This window comes from Stegostoma tigrinum, chromosome 12, assembly GCF_030684315.1.
Source record: "Stegostoma tigrinum isolate sSteTig4 chromosome 12, sSteTig4.hap1, whole genome shotgun sequence".
Classification (NCBI taxonomy): Eukaryota; Metazoa; Chordata; class Chondrichthyes; order Orectolobiformes; family Stegostomatidae; genus Stegostoma; species Stegostoma tigrinum.
This window is the reverse complement of record NC_081365.1, coordinates 45,550,193-45,570,608: the sequence shown is the minus strand read 5'-3', so window position 1 is coordinate 45,570,608 and position 20,416 is coordinate 45,550,193. Positions and strand designations below refer to the sequence as shown.

Below are 20,416 nucleotides of genomic sequence, written 5' to 3'. Positions count from 1 at the left end.
TATTTGGATTATCGAAAGGCATTTGATAAGTTCCATGCAAACGATTAATGCAAAAGGCAGGAGCTCTGAGTTGTGGTTTAATATATTAGTGTGGATTAGGAATTGGCTAACACACAGCAGAGAGTCGGACTAATGGGCCTTTTTCAGGTTGGCAAGATATAATGAGTGCTAATGCTGTGGGGGAGGGTTTAAACTGATATGGCAGTGGGATGGGAACCAAATATTAGACAGAAAGGAGGTAGAAATGAAAGCCTGTAGGGAACTAGATAATGGAGTCAGTGTGACTAAAGGGAATAGTAGTCGGGGAGCAGATGATGAGCACAAAGGGACAGGTGGTCTGAGGTGCATTTGTTTTAATGCGAGAAATGTAGTAGACAAGGCAGATGAGCTTAGGGCTTGGATCGGTACCTGGAAGTATGATGTTATTGCTATTACCGAGACTTGATTGAGGGAAGGGCGTGACTGGCAACTAGTTGTCCCAGGATATCGATGCTTCAGGCAGGATAGAGGGAGGTAAAAGGGGTGGAGGAATTGCAGTAATGGTCAAAGACAATATCACAGCCGCACTGAAGGAGGGCCCCATGGAGGACTCAAGCAGTGAGGCAATATGTGTAGAACTCAGAAATAGGAAGGATGCAGTAACAATGCTGGGGCTGTAGTACAGGCCTCCCAACAGCGAGCGTGAGATAGAGGTACAAAGATGTAAACAGATAATGGAAAGGTGTAGGAGAAACAGGGTGGTGGTGATGGGAGATTCCCAACATTGACTGGGATTCACTCAGTGTTAGGGGTCAAGACGGAGCAGAATTTGTAAGGTGTGTCCAGGAGGGTTTTCTAGAGCAGTATGTATGTAGTCCAACTCGGGAAGGGGCCATACTGGACCTAGTGCTGAGGAATGAACCTGGCCAGGTGCTTGAGATTACAGTAGGGGACTACTTTGGAAATAGCGACCACAATTCCGTAAGTTTTACAATACTCATGGACAAGGATAGGAGTGGTCCTAAAGGAAGAGTACTAAACTGGGGGAAGGCCGACTACACCAAGATTTGGCAGGATCTGAGGAGTGTAGATTGGGAGAAACTGTTTGAAGGTAAATCCACATTTGATATGTGGGAGGCTTTTAAGGAGAGGTTGATTAGCGTGCAGGAGAGACATGTTCCTGTGAAAGTGAGGAATAGAAAAGGCAAGATTAGGGAGCCATGGATGACAGGTGAAATTGTGAGACTAGCCAAGAGAAAAAAGGAAGCATACATGAGGTCTAGGTGACTGAAAACAGACGAAGCTTTGCAAGAGTATCGGGAATGTAGAGCGAATCTGAAAAAAGGGATTAAGAGGGCTAAGAGAGGACATGAGATATTGCTGGCAAACATGGTTACGGAAAATCCCAAAGCCTTTTATTCATATATAAAGAGCAAGAGGGTAACTGGAGAAAGGATTGGCCCACTTAAGGACAAAGAAGGAAAGTTATGTGCTGAGTCAGAGAAAATGGGTGACATTCTTAACGAGTACTTTGCATCGGTATTCACCAAGGAGAGGGACATGACGGATGTTGAGGTTAGGGATAGATGTTTGCTTAGTCTAGGTCAAGTTGACATAAGGAAGGAGGAAGTGTTAGGTATCCTAAAAGACATTAAGGTGGACAAGTCCCCAGGTCCAGATGGGATCTATCCCAGGTTATCGAGGGAAGCGAGAGAGGGAATAGCCGGGGCCCTAACAGATATCTTTGCAGTGTCCTTAGACATGGGTGAGGTCCCAGAGGACTGGAGACTTGCTAATGTTGTCCCCTTGTTTAAAAAGGGCAGCAAGGATAATCCAGGTAATTATCGACCGGTGAGCCTGACGTCAGTGGTAGGGAAGCTACTGGAGAAGATACTGAGGAATAGGATCTATTCCCATTTGGAAGAAAATGGGCTTATCAGTGATAGGCAACATGGTTTTGTACAGGGAAGGTCATGTCTTACCAACTGAATAGAATTCTTTGAGGACGTGACAAAGTTGATTGATGAGGGAAAGGCTGTAGATGTCATATACATGGACTTCAGTAAGGCATTTGATAAGGTTCCCCATGGCCGGCTAATGGAGAAAGTGAAGTCACATGGGGTCCAGGGTGTGCTAGCTAGATGGATAAAAAAACTGGCTGGGCAACAGGAGACAGAGGGTAGTAGTAGAAGGAAGTTTCTCAAATTGGAGACCTGTAACCAGTGGTGTTCCACAGGGATCTGTGCTGGGACCACTGTTGTTTGTGATATATGTAAATGATCTGGAGGAAGGTGTAGGTGGTCTGATCAGCAAGTTTGCTGATGACACTAAGATTGGTGGAGTAGCTGATAGTGATGGGGACTGTCAGAAATTACAGCAGAATATAGATAGACTGGAGAGTTGGGCAGATAAATGGCAGATGGAGTTCAATCCGAACAAATGCGAGGTGATGCATTTTGGAAGATCAAATTCAAGGGCGAACTATACAGTAAATGGAAAAGTCCTCGGGAAAATTGATGAACAGGGAGATCTGGATGTTCAGGTCCATTGTTCCCTAAAGGTGACAACGCAGGTCAATAGGGTGGTCAAGAAAGCATATGGCATGCTTTCCTTCATTGGGTGGGGTATTGAGTATAAGAGTTGGCAGGCCATGTTGCAGTTTTATAGGACTTTGTATCGGCCACATTTGGAGTACTGTGTACAGTTCTGGTCGCCACATTACCAAAAGGATGTGGATGCTTTGGAGAGGGTGCAGAGGAGGTTCACCAGGAAGTTGCCTGGTATGGAGGGTGCTAGCTATAAAGAGAGGTTGAATAGATTAGGATTATTTTCATTAGAAAGATGGAGATTGAGGGGGGACCTGATTGAGGTCTACAAAATCATGAGGGGTATAGACAGGGTGGATAGCAAAAAGCTTTTTCCCAGAGTGGGGGATTCAATTACTAGGGATCATGAGTTCAAAGTGAGAGGAGTAAAGTTTAAGGGAGATATGCTTGGAAAGTTCTTTACACAGAGGGTGGTGGGCACCTGGAACGCGTTGCCAGCGGAGGTGGTAGATGCAGACACATTAGCGTCTTTTAAGATATATTTGGACAGGTACATGGATGGGCAGGGAGCAAATGGGCACAGACCGTTAGAAAATAGATGACCGGTCAGACAGAGGATCTTGATCGGCGCAGGCTTGGAGGGCCGAAGGGCCTGTTCCTGTGCTGTAGGTTTCTTTGTTTCTTTTTTTCTCTTTGAGTGCCACAAGGATTAGTCCAAGGGCTTCAATTAATGATTTGGAGAAGGAGTCAGAGTGTAATGTATCCAGATTTGTTGAAGATACAAAAATATTTTGGAGGATGTGTTGCAATGACAGCATGAGCAATGTGCAAAGGGCTACAGGTAGGTTGAGTGAGTGGATGAAAAGTTAGCAGATGGAGTTTATAAGAAAGTGTGAGTCATGCACTTTGGCATGAAGAGTCAAAAGGTAGACTATCACTTAAATGGAGACAGCTTCTGAAAGAGGTGCAGTGCAGACTAGATCAATGGAAATGTTGAAAGATGAGGTGGATAGATTTTTGAAATATCAGGAAGTTGATGATTGTGCTGAGCTGGCATGAAAGGGAAGTGAGGCCCAGGGTGTTTCAACCTCAATCATGCTGAATCAAGGAGCAGGCTGGAGATGCCTATTCCTGCTCTAATTTCTTATGCTTTAGTGTTCTTAAAGCTGTTGGTGTTTTTTATTATTATTTTCAGTGCAATACAAATGTACAATAATTTGATTTTACATTCTCTTAATTAGAAGACAAGACTGACCAACCAAAGGGAAAAACAAATCAGAAAAGTATAGATGAAGGCTCAAGGACCTCCACATTAACCAGAAATGAGAAAAAAATGGTTCCTGAAGTATTCAAACGGATTAGGTAAGTAACAATGGAGCCATGAGCATCTGTTCACTTTCAGCATTGAATCCCTTATTTAGATATTGTCCCAGTTAAACTGTTGGATTATTTGACTTTATTCAAAAGGGAGAATATGTCATTCAGCAAGAGATGGTCAACTGCAGGGTACTTTTAGCCAAATTGCTCAGATTATTAAGAATTTACGAGATGAGTCCATGTTCACACAATGGAAAGCACCACCCAGGTGCTCGCTCTTATTTTACTTATTCTTATGTGGGGAAGAAAGCACTGAATAGGTTTTAAGTTGGATATGATACTACTTCAGTCATATTGGACATGAAAAGTTAACTGTTTCTGTCGGCACACATGCTGCCAGACCTGCTGAGGTTCTCCAGCATGTCTTGCATTTGTTTAAGATTTCCAGCATCCACAATATTTTGCTTTTAAATTATAATTAATACTTAATTCAGAGTATAATGAATATAGGCAGCAAATGGACTAAGTGAAATCCAAACATGTCCAGGATAATGGCTGTAAGTAATGACATAAGCGCTGGGAAATGGCAAATTAGTCATGCTGATCAGTTTAAGTGGGCTTTCTGCTCATTTCAAGAATGGAAATGAAAAATGCTTACTCACAATTTTTGAAAATAAATGAACTTGATATAATGTGTTAAGTTGCAGTTTGGTCACACATTAAGCTCATTTTAATAGCTGTCCTCGGTTAATTGCTTGATGAGCACCACAAAGTTTCTACAGTTCACAATTTAACTTATTTGGATCAATTTTGTGTGTCTCAATTTATGGGTCAGTTCAATCTTTGGTTGTGACTTGTGTCTCATTCGTCTCCTATACAATGTCAGGCAGTTAGTAACACTTCTGCATATGTGTCACAGATTCAGATTCAGATGCTGTTCCAGATTCTGAACACACAAGTCAAGGTTCACACTCCTGTGAAGTATTGAGGGACAGCTGCAGTGTCAGAGGTGTCATCTTTTGTATAGTATACGAAACCTAGGCCCTGCGTGCACTGTGAGGTGGATGCAAACTATCCAATGGCAATGTTTTATGGAAGAACAAGTTTTTATTCCAGGTGGCCAAGACAATATTTAACTCTCTCAATCAAAATCATGCAAACAAATTATCTGATTGTTATCACATTGGTGTTGTGGGTGTTCCTTGCATATAAATTAACTGCTACATTTTCTAGATTACAACAGTGACTGCACTTAAAATGCAGTTATCTTACTGTGAAGACTTCTGGTGATTGTGAAAAAAATATGCTGACACCAGGGTGTTGTTTGTAATTTATTAAATGAGCTACCAAGTGTGGAAACCGATCCCTTTGTGGAATAGAGACAACAAGGTGTAGAGCTGGATGAACACAGCAGGCCAAGCAGCATCAGAGGAGCAGGAAAGGTCTAGATTTCAGATCCTTCTCCCTTTGTAGAATGTTGTAAAAGACTTAGTTCACAAGGAAATTTCATTAGACTGTTGGGTTGGATCTTGAATAAAAAGTTTAAAAAAATCTTGGTTCCTATTATTTGCGAGTTCAAGTGCAAAATGTGAATGAAATAACATTAAAACCCACCAGAATGATAGACAACAATCTTATAAATTTGTCCACTTCTTCTTGAGCCCGTCACCATTGTGAATTATGCAAAATGTAATTATGTTCTTATCTATCTATCCCGACAGAAAACCAGGCAAGTCTAATCAGAAGGTACAGAATGGTCAGGGAATCGATACAGCATCTGAGGATGGAAGAAGTATTAGCTACGCAGGTTCAGATTTTGAAATGGAAAGTATACATTCCACAACATGGTCTGGCAGGTAATGGATAGCCTGTTTTAAAACTGAAATGTATTCCTCTGGGCCGTGTGGGTGAAATTTCATTTAACTGCACGTTCACATCTGACAATGATGTGAAGATTGAGTTCTGCTGAATCTTTAACCTGCTTCAGAAGAATGCCTCTCCAGATATTTCTAAACTTTGTTATAATAGAGCACTGAGATGTACACTGTAGTAGAATGAGATTCATAAAGAAAATCATGATGTAATAAGCCACATGATTCTGACATTAGTAAGAAAGAAGGCACCAATCTACAGGGAGCATCAATTTCTTAACGCTATGCTACAGGACCTTTTAATAGAGTACTGTGTACAGATGTAAATAAAGGATCTATACATAACAAAGAACCTTAGTTAATGAAAAAGAGCAAGCAGTCTCAGGCACAGCAAGAATAATCCTTCAAGATATACTCCAACTTGGAGATACTCCCAGTTGGTATCTTAATGTACAGATGGTAGCATTGGCTTAAAGAACAAGATATAGCATGGTAACAGCTAGGGAAAAGTAACTTCCAGAGTCAAGACCAGAAGTTTAAAAAAAAATCCAAAGAGTACAGCTCCCAAGGAGGAAACTGCAGAGGACTTCAAAATACAGCAGAATAAACAATGAGAAGATTCTGCAGGCAGTCCAGACTCCGAAGACATGAAGAAAAAAATGCTGGACAAAGAGAAGACTCTGAAGGCCAAGAAAAGAAGACTTGGATTGCAAGGCTGCAGAACAGGAATAAACTAAAGGGTGAGGAAGAGAACCTCTGAAGTCTTCAAACCTTCAAGACAAACCTGATTACTCTGGAGAACGGAAATACAGGATGGGAGGAGATCGACGATAAGAAGGAAGAGACCAATGACTCACCCTGGTCAGTCACCTACGGAGCTGCTGTGGAGACTTTGCTGTTATCTCAATAATTTGTGGAAAATGCACAATGAAACCACAATGGGAGCTCTACAAGTACCAGTTTAAAGAATAGGGGGCTTCAGACTTGTATGTGAAGGAGCAGCACCGTCAAGTCAGCACATTTTTTTGAATGTTATAGGTCCAAAAGTCTGGTCATGTTCTTATTAATACGTGATGATGTGGAAGATTTAGATTTCATCATTTGACTGAGATTCCAGGTGAGACAAACCCTAAGACTTTGGTAATATTATTATAATCAAGAGAAATCTCAAAAATGCTTCGACCCATAAAGATTCAAGCTTAGGCTGATAAGATACAACTCTATTCTAGGAAAGGCACATGTAATGGTGCATTCATTCATGACAGCAACAGTAGATTGAGCATAACAGGAGGTAAAGCAAGTAGAGAAAGAAAAAGTAGAGCTCCACATACAGGGTAAAACCTCTGTCAGCTTTAAAACCATGCTGTGGAGGTGGTGTTGGACTGGGATAGACAAAGTCAGAAGTCACACAACACCAGGTTATAGTCCAACAGGTTTATTTAAAACAAGACGTTTTCAGAGCATAGGCCCTTCATCAGGTGAAGTGAGAGGGAGACATGAAAGCACAGAATTTATAGGGAGAAAGATCAAAAGATCATACAAATGGTGTGAGTGGGGTGTTGAAAATAAGTCTCTGCACATGATTTTAAATGTCAGACAGTGTGTATAAAGTGTCAATGGCTGAATACCAAGCCAGGGCAGAAAGTCTGGTTAATGGACAGGAAGTCTAGGAATTGTCATCAGAGAAACGGATTTGCCAGAATGCCTAATAGGTGTTATAAAGCGAAGGTTAACCCACTTGGAGGCCTAAAACCAAAACACTGAGGAGCACCTCACCCTATAATCTGTAAAAGGAAAGTGAAAAGTGGGATAGTCTGCCTTTCAGAAACTTGTAGTGGTTAAATAAAATAAACCCCTGACACTCACTTTACAATCAACAAGTAACAATTTAGTTATCTAAGTCTTAATAGTATATTTAATTTGTTCACTGTTAAATTGAATAAATCTTTTCTAACTACTATCTATTCCTAAATAAAACCCAGGTCCTAATATTAGGCTGTTCCAATAAATACAAGTCCTGCTTATATACAATAAAATTTTAAAAAAGAATTTAGTATCTCAAAATTACAGCCAGGTTACATGTCTTCCCGAATGCTCTGCGCCTTCTCCGTTGAATGTTCTGTCAGGAATACCTCCACCATTGATTCTTCATTTCAGGAAAATTAACTAGTTGTGCTGTAATTAGAGAAGCCTGTGAGAGCCAGCGATTCTCTCCTGAGAGCTGAGACCTGTTAATTCTGGCAGATGGCAGTGCGCTCTTCTGTCTTTGTCCAACTGCCGTCTTCTTTTATACCCTGATCCATTTCTTGCACTAGGATTCGTCCTATGTTGTCGAAACCATCAGATTTAAATTTAATTGGGTTTTGGTATCCATGTGCCTAGTTCAAATTGATTGTCTAAGATCAAAACTTGTCTTGGTAACAAAGCAAAAACAGTGCGTGCGGTAATTGATTATCAAGGGTGGTCAACAACCACAGTGTGCACAATAATTCCCAACATTGAGCATTATCAGTCAAAGTAAACTCTGAATAATATAAACTGTGTAAAGATAATCTTGGGGGTTGGGTGTGGAGCTTAAGCAGGGAGATTTTTTTTTATAAGATTCAAGTAAACCATGATGAGATGACTAGTCAAATAACTGAAAGCAGTAAGGCTGAAGATGCAAGTCTAAAATGAGCTCATGAAGACAGAAATTGGAGATTAAACTATTGATGACCTATTTGTCAACTGCAACACTCCTTTATTTACATCTATAATGAGTTGAAAACTCTTTTTAGTGATAGGGAGCAATCAGCTCATGGACAGTATGTGTGCAGACACTCATAGCCCAGCCATTCCAGATTTATATTGCAATGTGTAGATTACAGTATTGGTTTAAAGGATGAGATGAATCACGTGCCATTTTGCCTGTTCTACTTGGACTATTATCAATGTTTCCTTATACATAATTCACTCTGATTTCCGCACTCAATTTTGATGAGAACAAAGGCAATTTACTTAGTTCTTACCTCTTGGAAATGTAGAAACATTGAAAATATGAGCAGGAGTAAGCCGTTTGGCTGTTCAGGCCTGCTGTGCCTTTCACTATGATTAATGCTGATCAACGACCTTAGTAGCCCATTCCTGCTTTCTTCCCGTACCTTTTGATCCCTTTAATCTTAGAAACTATATATAACTCCTTCTTCTTGAAAATGTTCAACGTTTTGGTCTGCTTTCTGTGGCAGACAATTTTACAGGTTCATCAATATCTGCAAATTCTCCTCATCTCAATGGTAAAGGGACACATGGGTTTGTTGAATGATGTGGATTTCTGAAAAGTATTCAATAAGATGCCACACAAAAGGTTACTAGTGAAGATAAGAAATTGTAGGGCCAAACTTTACCAGAAACTAGCAAATTGTCAATTTCAACAAGTTTCATGGAGGTTTCTGTTCTAGTCTTTCTGAACTTACCTCATCCTGAACTGGGACTCCTACGCACCTTTGGGCATCAGATTTCTGAAGTCTTTTCCCAGTTAGAAAATAGTCTTTGCTTCTATTCTTCAGACTAAAAGCCATAACCTCATACTTCCCACATTATATTGTACCTGCCATTTTTGTCCACTCTCCTAGCCTGTCGAAATCCTCTGCAGCTTCCGACTTTCTCAACACTACCTGTCTCTGTACCTATTTTTGTCATCCGCAAACTTAGCAATAACACTGTCTGTTCCTTTGTCCAGATCATTAATGCATAATGTGGATAATAATGGCCCCAAAACTGATTCATGCAGAACTCTAGTGGTCACCAGCTGCCACTATGAAAATGACCCCTTTATCCCGACTCTGACTTCCATCATGCCAGTACCTTGACCCTAACACCCTGGGCTCTTATCTTATTTGGGAGTCTCCTGTGCGGCATCTTGTCAAAGTGAGTTTTATCACCGTTCTGTCATTGAACTGCAACCTGTCCGTACAGTTACAGAAAATGTGCATTCTCACCATTCCTTGTATGTGGTTATATTCAATAAAAGGCAATCAATTTTCACATACTAGATGGCAGAGCTGATCTTACTACCATTTTTGGGACAAATGTACAGACAAATAATGGGGGTTCAATTTTCCTGTTGCTTTCGACACAGTAGACGGCACCATTTTTTTTTGTCTATCGCCCTATTAGTCCGACAAGACTTGCCCTCACTAGAATCCTATTTTGCTTCTCACAAACTTGATTGAGTTTTTTTGAAGAAGTAACAAAGGGCATTGCTGAAGGCAGACCAGTGGACATGATCTGTAAGGACTTCAGTGAAACGTTTGGCAAGGTTCCACACAATAGACTGGTTAGCAAGGTTAGATCACATAGAATACAGAGAGAACTAGCTACTTAGATGCAGAACTGGCTTGGAGGTAGGAGACAGAGGGTGGTGGTGGAGGGTTGCTTTGCAGACTGGAGGCCTATGACCAGTGGTGTGCCATAAGAGTTGGTGCTGGGTCCACTGCTTTTTTTTTTCATTCATATAAATGATTTGGATGTGAACATAAGAGGTATGGTTAATACGTTTGCAGATGACATCAAAATTAGTGGAGTATTGGACAGTGAACAAGTTTACTTCACAGTACAGTGGGATGTTGATCAGATGGGCCAGTGGACCAAGGAATGGAGGATGGAGTTTAATTTAGATAAATGTGAGGCATTGTATTTTGGAAAGGCAAATCAGGGTAGGACTTATACAATTAATGATTAGGTCTTTGGGAAATGTTGCTGAATAAAGAGACCTTGGAGTGCAGGTTCATAATTCCATAAAGGTAGAGTCACAGGTAGATAGGCATTTAGTTTGCTTGCTTTTATTGGTCAGTGCATTGGGTATAGGAGTTGGGAGGTCATGTTGTGATTGTACAGGACATTAGTTAGCCCACTTTTGGAGTATTGCGTGCAGCTCTGGCCTCCCTGCTATCGGAAGGAAGTTGTGAAACTCGAAAGGGCTCAGAAAAGATTTACAAGGATGTTGCCAGATTTGGAAGGTTTGAGATGTAGAGGAAGTCTGAATAGGCTAGAGTTATTTTCCCTGGTGCATCGAAGGCTGAGGGGTGACCATAGCCAAGGTCTTTTCTGAGAGGGCATAGGATAAAGGTGAGAGGAGAAAGATTTAAAAGAGGCAGCTTTTTCTCACAGAGGCTGGTGCATGTATGGAATGGGCTGCCAGAGGAAGTGGTGGAGGTGGATACAATTGCAACATTTAGAAGACATCTAGATGGGTACATGAGTAGGAAGGGTTTAGAAGGATATGGGCCAAATGCTGGTAAATGGGACTCTATTATTTTAGGATATCTGATTGGCATGGACAAGTTGGACCAAAGGATCTGTTTCCGTGCTGTGCAGCTGTTTGACTGTATGGTTATATATCATCTATCCAAAGTGATTCTACAACTAAACAAAATTATCCTGATTACTACTTCCATAGTGATCCTCGGCAGGTTTAGAGGACTTGGTGTCAAGAAGTCAGCAGGAACAGGAGCTGATACTAGGGACAAAATCTAAGCCCAGGCAGACATTATGAGAGTGAATGATTACAGAACATTAAATTCTGGACCCATTATATTGAAAATGTGCTATGATACCTATTTCCAAGAAAGAAGATAAAATAAATCTATTAGTTTTACACTAGCATTTGGAAAAATAATCGAATTAATCATTGGGAACCAAGTTGAGGGCTACCTCTAAACTAATGTTACAAGTGGCAAACTTCAAACTCCAAACCATAAAGAATGTTGGAAAATTCTGATGTAAAAAGCTGATTCTGGAAATCTTTGATATAAGTTTAAAAAAGACAATTGTGCATATGACTACAAAACAAAATTTAAATTGCATTTCCTCAGGATATTTCAAAATGCTTTACAAGCAATTAATTACTTGTAATGTGGAGTAACCAATGTTGACAAATATATTTTAACTGAAGATGGAATGAAATGGGCTGAAAGATATTAAGTTGATCATTTATGGCCTGTGAAACGCTCCAAGGATTGTTTCTGTAACCTTTGCTGTTCCTTATCTACATAAAATCACTTTAATTCCAAAATCTCCCTGAATTTCATTAAACCTCTAGATTTGTGAAGTAAATACAAATAGAAATAGTTAGGGCTATTATTTCAGAATGTAAGGGCCATTTCAATACAATCATAGCTGATCTTTGACCTCAACACCGCTGTCCCCAAATATTTCCCAAAGTCCCTCAATTTCCTGAGAGGCCCAGACGTTATCTGTTTACTTCTGAAGCATCCACAGCCCTTTTGCGTTGAGGATTTCAAAGATTCAAACCTCTTTAGGGAAAAAAAAACTTTATCCCAGTCCTAAATGGTCATCCGTCTTCACTGAGACTATATTCCAAATTCTAGATTCTCTAGCTTAGGGTAGCAACCTCTCAATATTTATCCTGTCACACCCTTTCAGAATCTGGAGATGTCTCACACTAGCCCAATGTAAATTAGTCCATTTTTAAGACTACGCTAAACAATGGTAGCATGATAGAATACAAAACATTCATTGAGTCACAAGAGAAACCATAATTATTTTTGAAGAAATTCAACACTGACAAGTACAAGGCCTTAAATATTAGTAGAACAAAATATGGGGCAAACTGAGCAAGCTTATTTTGGAAGATGTTGTAAAAGGTCTCGTAGGGAAAATAGACTCAACAATAACCTTGTTGTGTCCATGCAAAGCTGCAACTCAGTAAACAATAGTGAGCTGAATATGAAGAACGTAGAGAGCTGAATGGTCTTGGACTGGATCACATATAGTTGTGGAGATGGAAGTTCAATTTAGAAATAGAATACCACACAGTACAGTAGCACTGTTTCTCTGCCTTGCTAGGAGTGTAATCCGCTAGATAAATACATAGTCCGAGTCTGAACCACTGAAGCTGTCTAATGATCTGGAGAGGTTGATCCTTGAGAACTACAGTAGTTATCATTACTAAATCACAAAAAAACACCAATGCCATGGAAGTGGCAGAATGAAGAGTAAAAACAAAATTGAATCGTAGTGTCTCCACTTTTTTGCTAGTTACTCATGTATAATTACTCAATTGTAACATCAGAGGACGGAGTGATGAGGAAAAGCTTGAAGAACTTGTGCTCTTCAATCTGAGCAATAGTAATAAGCTACCTTACAGGAGCATTTAGATGACTGAAGCCACCATAAGTCCTTCTGGACATTAGGGCTGCCCACTCATTAGAGAGACATGCCTGGTGACATTTTAACCTGAGGATCACCACAACTCGAACAAGGAGAAAGGTTGAAAAGGTGAATTAATGTTTCGGGTCCAGTGACCCTTCCTCAGAAATGCTTTTCCAGCAACTTTGCTTTTGTTCCTGATTTACAGCATCTGCACTACTTTCGGTTTTTATTTCATGGTATCCATATAAGCTGTTTGACATCACTCTGCACTATGAAATCAGCTATCCAGCCAATTGAGCTAACTGACTCCCTGAAGTATTTGGAATTCTAAAGTGGAATAGAAAATGATAAATCCTGAATCAAAAGCAGAAATTGCTGGGAAACTTCAGCAGGTCTGGCAGCATCTGTGGGGAGAAAGCAGGGTAAACGTTTTGGGTCCAGTAACCCTTCTTCAGAACTGATGGCAGCTAGAATTTTTTTAATATGCAGAAAATAGAATGAGGGGAGGGGTTAAGGATTAAATGATAGATGGAAGTAGAGCCAAAAGAGAGAGAAGAATAGTTGGACACACAAAGGAGTGGATAATGGTTGGACTAGGATGATGAATAACCATTAATAGGAACTGTTAGTGACTAACAGTGGGTTGTGTGAATCGCAGACTATGTGATAGTAAGGCCATGAGAGAGGGTGCCTCGAGCCCTAAAAGTTTTGAACTTGATATGGAGTCCAGAAGACTGTAGAATTTACAAGCAACAAATGAGGTGCTGTTCTTCCAGTTTGAGCCGAGCTTTGCTGGAGCACTGCAGAAAGCCTGAGCCTGAAATTTTGGCCAGGGAACAAGATATTGTGTTAAGTGGCAGGGAAGCAATGACTGAAAGGTATTATCACTGGACTGTTAACCCAGAGACTCAGATAATACTTTGGAGACCCACATTTGAATCCATGACAGATAGAGGAAAATGAATTCGATAGTTATCTGGAATTGAAGAATTTAATGGTGACCATGAATCCATTATCTATTAATGGAAAAACTCATCTGGTTCACTCATGTCCTTTTAGGGAAGAAAATTGCCACCCTTACCTAGTCGTGCCTACGTGTGATTTCAGACCCACAGCAATGTGGTTGACTCTTAACTGCCCTCTGGTCAATCAGGGATGGGCAAAAAATGCTGCCTAGCCAGCAACACCCTCATCCCGTGAATGAATAAAGAAAAAAAAAACTGAAAACTCGGGAATCTTTTTGCAGATAGAACGTAAGTGTTCTGCAAAGCAGTCACTCAGTCTACGCTTTGTTTCTCCAGTGTAGAGAAGGCCTCATTGTCAGCAGCAAATGCAGTAGACTAGATTGAGTCAAGTGCAGGTAAAGTGTTGCTTCACCTGGAATGAGTATTTAGGCCCTCGGATACTGGGGAGGGGTAAGTATTTGGGCAGATGTTTGCAGTTGCAGGGGAAGGTGCCATGGGACTGTGGGGGATGATGGGAGTGAAGGTGGTGTTGACCAGGATGCCTGGAGGGAACAGTCCCTGTGGAAGGCTGTCAAGGAAGGGATACGTATCTGGTGGTGGCATCTCACTGAAGGTAACGGAAATGGCAACTAATGATCCTCTGGGGATAGGCACGCAGGGGATGTTAAGTGAGGACAGGGGGGAACCTGTCACTGTGTGGGAGGGAAGAGAGGGGGTGAAGGCCTAAGTGTGGGAGATGGGTCAGACTCGGCTGACGGCCCTATCAGCTATGGTGCTGGGAAATCCTTGGTTGAGGAAGAGGTGGACATGTTGGAGGCTCCCTTGCTGAAGTTGGCATCCTTGGAACAGATGTGACGGAGATGGAGGAACTGGGAGAATGGAACAGAGTCCTTACAAGCAGCAAGATATGAGGACATATAGTCAAGCCAACTGTGGAAGTCAGTGGGTTAATAGTGGATATTGGTGGCAAGCCTGTCCCCAGAAATGGAAACAGATGTCGAGGAAGGGAAGCAAGGAGTCAGAGATAGACCAGGTGAAGTTGACAGCGGGGTGAAAATTAGAGGCAAACTTGATATACCTTTGCAATTCCAGATGAAAGAGGAAAGCAGCACTGATGATATCAACGATGTACTGGAAAAAAAGAGTTGTGGGTGAAGCCAGAATAAGACTGGAACAAGCTAAGTTCTGTGTAAACCACAAAGGGACAGATGTAACTGGGGCTTGTGCAGGTACCCATTGCCATGCCTCTGACCTGAAGAAAGTGAGAGGCATTAAGAAGGAAGCTGTTCAAGGTGAGGGTGAGCTTTACCAAGGAGAGGAGGCTTAAATTCTGAATACTGAGTCGTACCACCACAGGACAAATGGGAAAATTGACAAAACATTCACAGCAAGTTTCAGGAACCAAGAATGAGTAGAAATGAGTGGTTTTCTGGACATGTGCAAATACTGAGGCTCTTAAAGAATAAGTGGATTTTGTGATGACAGTACCTTGAGTTTTCTGTGGAAAAATGAACTAGATAAACATACTGGCTTCTGTCACATGCAATTAAACCGTCTATAACAAGCAATAATAATAAACTATTAGCATGAGGGGCATTTACGTGGTAATATGAGCTGCAGTTTGAGTTTTAGCCTGGGACTACCCAGGTTATAGTGCTTGTGTGAGGCTTTGTGATGTGATTTTCCACATATGCACATGCTCCTTGGATAACAGTTGCATTTTAGATGCTTAGACAGTCTGGGTGTCAAAGTCTCACTGATTAATAGGACACATGGGGTACTGCCTAAGAACTTAATGGATTGAAAATGTGCATTCTGGATTTAAAAATCCATCCACAAAGGTAAACTGTGAAAAGTCTGGATTTAAATGTTTAGCTTTGTCAAGCTACTTTTAAGTATAATTCATTTGTAGTGAAGTCCAGTGCATTATATGCAAATTTCTGATAATGACTATTTACTAACTACAGCAGAACATCAACTCCTGTGCTCCAGATCTCTCCAGTGTCCAGCAAATACAGCATTGTGTCAGAGAGTAACAAGAGGGTAAGTCAGACATCTTGTAAGTTCTGACATCTTGAGAATGTAGTCAGATTGAACATCAGAATAATTCCTCATTTAGAATTTTCAAAATCTGTATATCACATCAATGAATGTTGCATGTTGACTTTACCCAAGTATGCATTCAACATTTGTAAAATCCGTGACTGGAATCCAGGAACTGAATTATATATTCCACAGTTGAACAATAAAAGCAATATTGCCTCAATCTAAGATAATAAAATGTGAGGCTGGATGAACACAGCAGGCCAAGCAGCATCTCAGGAGCACAAAAGCTGACGTTTCGGGCCTAGACCCTTCATCAGAGAGGGGGATGGGGGGAGGGAACTGGAATAAATAGGGAGAGAGGGGGAGGCGGACCGAAGATGGAGAGTAAAGAAGATAGGTGGAGAGAGTGTAGGTGGGGAGGTAGGGAGGGGATAGGTCAGTCCAGGGAAGACGGACAGGTCAAGGAGGTGGGATGAGGTTAGTAGGTAGCGGGGGGTGCGGCTTGGGGTGGGAGGAAGGGATGGGTGAGAGGAAGAACCGGTTAGGGAGGCAGAGACAGGTTGGACTGGTTTTGGGATGCAGTGGGTGGGGGGGAAGAGCTGGGCTGGTTGTGTGGTGCAGTGGGGGGAGGGGACGAACTGGGCTGGTTGAGGGATGCAGTAGGGGAAGGGGAGATTTTGAAACTGGTGAAGTCCACATTGATACCATATGGCTGCAGGGTTCCCAGGCGGAATATGAGTTGCTGTTCCTGCAACCTTCGGGTGGCATCATTGTGGCAGTGCAGGAGGCCCATGATGGACATGTCATCAAGAGAATGGGAGGGGGAGTGGAAATGGTTTGCGACTGGGAGGTGCAGTTGTTTTTTGCGAACTGAGCGGAGGTGTTCTGCAAAGCGGTCCCCAAGCCTCCGCTTGGTTTCCCCAATGTAGAAGAAGCCGCACCGGGTACAGTGGATGCAGTATACCACATTGGCAGATGTGCAGGTGAACCTCTGCTTGATGTGGAATGTCATCTTGGGGCCTGGGATGGGGGTGAGGGAGGAGGTGTGGGGACAAGTGTAGCATTTCCTGCGGTTGCAGGGGAAGGTGCCGGGTGTGGTGGGGTTGGAGGGCAGTGTGGAGCGAACAAGGGAGTCACGGAGAGAGTGGTCTCTCCGGAAAGCAGACAGGGGAGGGGATGGAAAAATGTCTTGGGTGGTGGGGTCGGATTGTAAATGGCGGAAGTGTCGGAGGATAATGCGTTGTATCCGGAGGTTGGTAGGGTGGTGTGTGAGAACGAGGGGGATCCTCTTGGGGCGGTTGTGGCGGGGGCGGGGTGTGAGGGATGTGTCGCGGGAAATGCAGGAGACGCGGTCAAGGGCGTTCTCGATCACCGTGGGGGGAAAGTTGCGGTCCTTAAAGAACGTCAGCTTTTGTGCTCCTGAGATGCTGCTTGGCCTGCTGTGTTCATCCAGCCTCACATTTTATTATCTTGGAATCTCCAGCATCTGCAGTTCCCATTATCTCCATTGCCTCAATCTAGTTACAGCTGGACCATTCAGAAAGCTTATTGGAACCCTGTATTTGAAGAAAACATTCTGCACCCAAAAAACTTCATTTACTCTTTGAGAAATAGCAAATCTGAACATAAAGAAGTTAATCTAGAATAGTGTGCCATCTAGTGAAGCAAATGCTGACTAACGTGTGGAATTCAAAACTTAATTGCTGACTTTACAGGGAATAGAATTTCATGGACATGTTCAGACCAAGTCCTAAAATAAGACACATTTTAGAGCAAATTGAATGTCTTTTCCTTTCTCTGACATTCTTCTGATTGTGATATTTTCTCAATCTTAGCCCATGTGATTTCTGAAATAACAAAAATGATAATATTTATTCCTCAAAATGTGAATAATGTTTTCAATGACTGATCAAATTGATGATTTTCTTCCCCCTTTTTTCCTTTGAAGCTGTGACTCCCTACCATGACCAAGAGGCTCCTTCTGTAAACTCACAGTGGACAGTATCAACATGCCATTAGTTGGTGTTTTTTCACTGGTTTAGATCACAAGACATAGGAGCAGAAGTAAGCTACTCAGCCACGTACCAGAAACCCAGCTACCCGTAACCCATGATTCTCTTACTGATTGAAGATACCTATCTTAACCTTGAATATACTAACAACAAGGTTGACTGAGCTCAGACTTTTCTCTCTGGAGAGAAGGAGGAAGAGAGGTGACCTGATCGAGGTGTACAAGATCATGAGAGGCATGGATAGAGTCAATAGCCAGAGACTTTTCCCTAGGGCAGGATTCGAGGGGTCATAGTTTTAAGGTGTTAGGAGGAAGGTGTAGAGGAGACATCAGAGGGAGGTTCTTCACCCAGAGAGCTGTGAGCGCATGGAATAGTTTGCCAGTGGTAGTCGTGGAAGCGGAGTCATTAGTGACATTTAAGCGACTGCTGGACATGCACATGGACAGCAGTGAATTGAGGGGAATGTAGGTTAGATTATTTTATTTTTGGATTAGGATTATTCCATGGCACAACATCGTGGGCCGATGGGCCTGTACTGTGCTGTACTTTTCTATGCTCTATGTACACAGTCATAACGACTATCTGCAGTAAAGATCTTCACAGATTCAGTACTCTTGGAGAAGAAATTCCATCTCATGTCTGTCTTAAATGTAAAACTCCTTACTGAGATTATGAGTTCTAGTCTGAGGCTCTTGACCTACTCCACCTCTTATAAGAAAATCCCTCCATGCCCAGGACCAACCTAGTGAACCTTCTGTGGACTGCCGCTGATGCCACAATATTGTTCCTTTGACAAGGGGTTCAAAGCTGATTATAGACTTAATACCCCGCTGTTTTTATACACTCTCCCCTGTGAAATAAATGTCAACATTCTATTTGCCTTCCCTGTTATCTGCTGAACTTGGAATGTTAGTTACAGGTTGCTAATCCTGAAAATGCCCCCTTTATCCTTATTAATTAGTTAACCAATTCGCTATCCATGCTAATATCCCCAACATATGGGCTCCAATCTTATTAGATACCCTTATGTGCAGTACCACATCAAATGCCTTCTGGAAATCCACATATATTACATCCATTGTTACCCCTTTATTTATTCTACTTGTTACCTTCTCATAGATTTCTAATAAATTGACTGGCATGATTTTTCCCTTGTTGGCTCTGCTTCATTACAGTATGTATATGAAAATGGTCAACTATTATATCCTTAATAATAGATTCTAATATTTTCCCAATGACTGATGTTAAGCTAACTGACCTACAGTTTTCTGTTTTTGGTCTTCCTCCATTTTTGAATAAGTGTGTTACATTGGCTGTTTACCAATCCTTTGGGGCTTCTCCAGAATAGGTATTCTTGGAAAATTATTATCAATGCATCCACTATCTCTGTAACTACTTTAGCTTCTCTTATCCATTTTATATATTGAAAGAAGCTGTAATTATCTTTTTTTAAATTTCTTGCTAATTGACATTCAAAGTTTAATTGTTCCCTCATTTTACTATATTTCAGCATGTTTTGTTGGATTTTAAAACTTTCCTAAACATTAATCTTTTATATTTTATGATTTTTCTTTCAATTTAATTTTATCATAAACTAACCATGGTTAACAAGGAAGTTAATGTCCTTCATAGAATCGTTCTTCACCTCTCACCTTGAATGAAGAGCTTGGAAATGCAAATTCCACTTAAACCGGTTGGCCTAATAGTTCAGTTTAGCACTATGAATGTGCCACTTACAGCATGGGATATTAAAGCAAGGCCTTGCCTGCCTCTCAAGTGAATGGAGAGATCTCCCGGTGGTATTTTAGAGACAATCTGGAATAACCTTCCTGGAGTCTTGGCCAATTTTAAGACCTCAATCAACATCACTCTGTTAGATTATCTGATAATATTCAGATTGTTCACTTTGGAACTTGCCATAGCCCCATCATAAGTTACTTTCAACCTCTCAATCTCTACCACCTAGTACAGGAATTGCAAGTTCTTCTCAATCTACACACAAGCTTGACAGGGAACTATTTCATCATTCTCTTGCAGTCATTGGTTGCAAATCCTGGAATTCTGTTCCAATACAAGCCCATTCAAAACATTTAAATCCTTCCAGATACTTAATTGGATACTTTGGCTGTCCCAAAGTTTGCAGTGCTCAAAGAAGACCGCTCATTACCATCTTCTCAAGGGCAATAAGGGATGAATTATAAATGTTGATGCAGCTGGCAAGGTTCACATCCTGTGATCAAATTTTTAAAAAAATCTCGACCTGAATTTTCACTCTCCAGGTGGTATGCTGAGTTGGGGAAAATCGCAGCTTCACACGCTGTCAAAGCCTGAATGCCTAGAAATTTATTCAGAGAGATGGGTAAATGTAGACTGGAGTTGGCTCCACTACTGCGAGAAACAGTTTGGAAGCAGCACAGGGGCTGCTTGGTGCTGAGGCAGGTTATTTAAAATGCTCAGCTCTGTGTCTGTCTAGGCTTTTGTCCCAGTTGTACTAAATTAGTTAGGCCATCTAGCCCTCACTATCCCAC

The 20,416-nt window shown here is 41.4% G+C and overlaps 1 protein-coding gene across 3 annotated transcripts in view; it reads left to right on the top strand.

The window, feature by feature from the left end:
• The window catches only part of sytl5 (synaptotagmin-like 5), a 178,816-nt gene that overhangs the window by 120,873 nt on the left and 37,527 nt on the right, over nt 1-20,416 (top strand). For 2 of the 3 annotated variants that reach the window (XM_048540619.2, XM_048540620.2), the window contains exons 5-7: nt 3,767-3,887; nt 5,564-5,698; nt 15,798-15,873. In XM_048540619.2, the coding sequence (XP_048396576.1) occupies nt 3,767-3,887; nt 5,564-5,698; nt 15,798-15,873 (332 nt within the window). The remainder of the gene's footprint in view (nt 1-3,766; nt 3,888-5,563; nt 5,699-15,797; nt 15,874-20,416) is intronic. The other variant, XM_059650317.1, reaches the window with a different exon arrangement.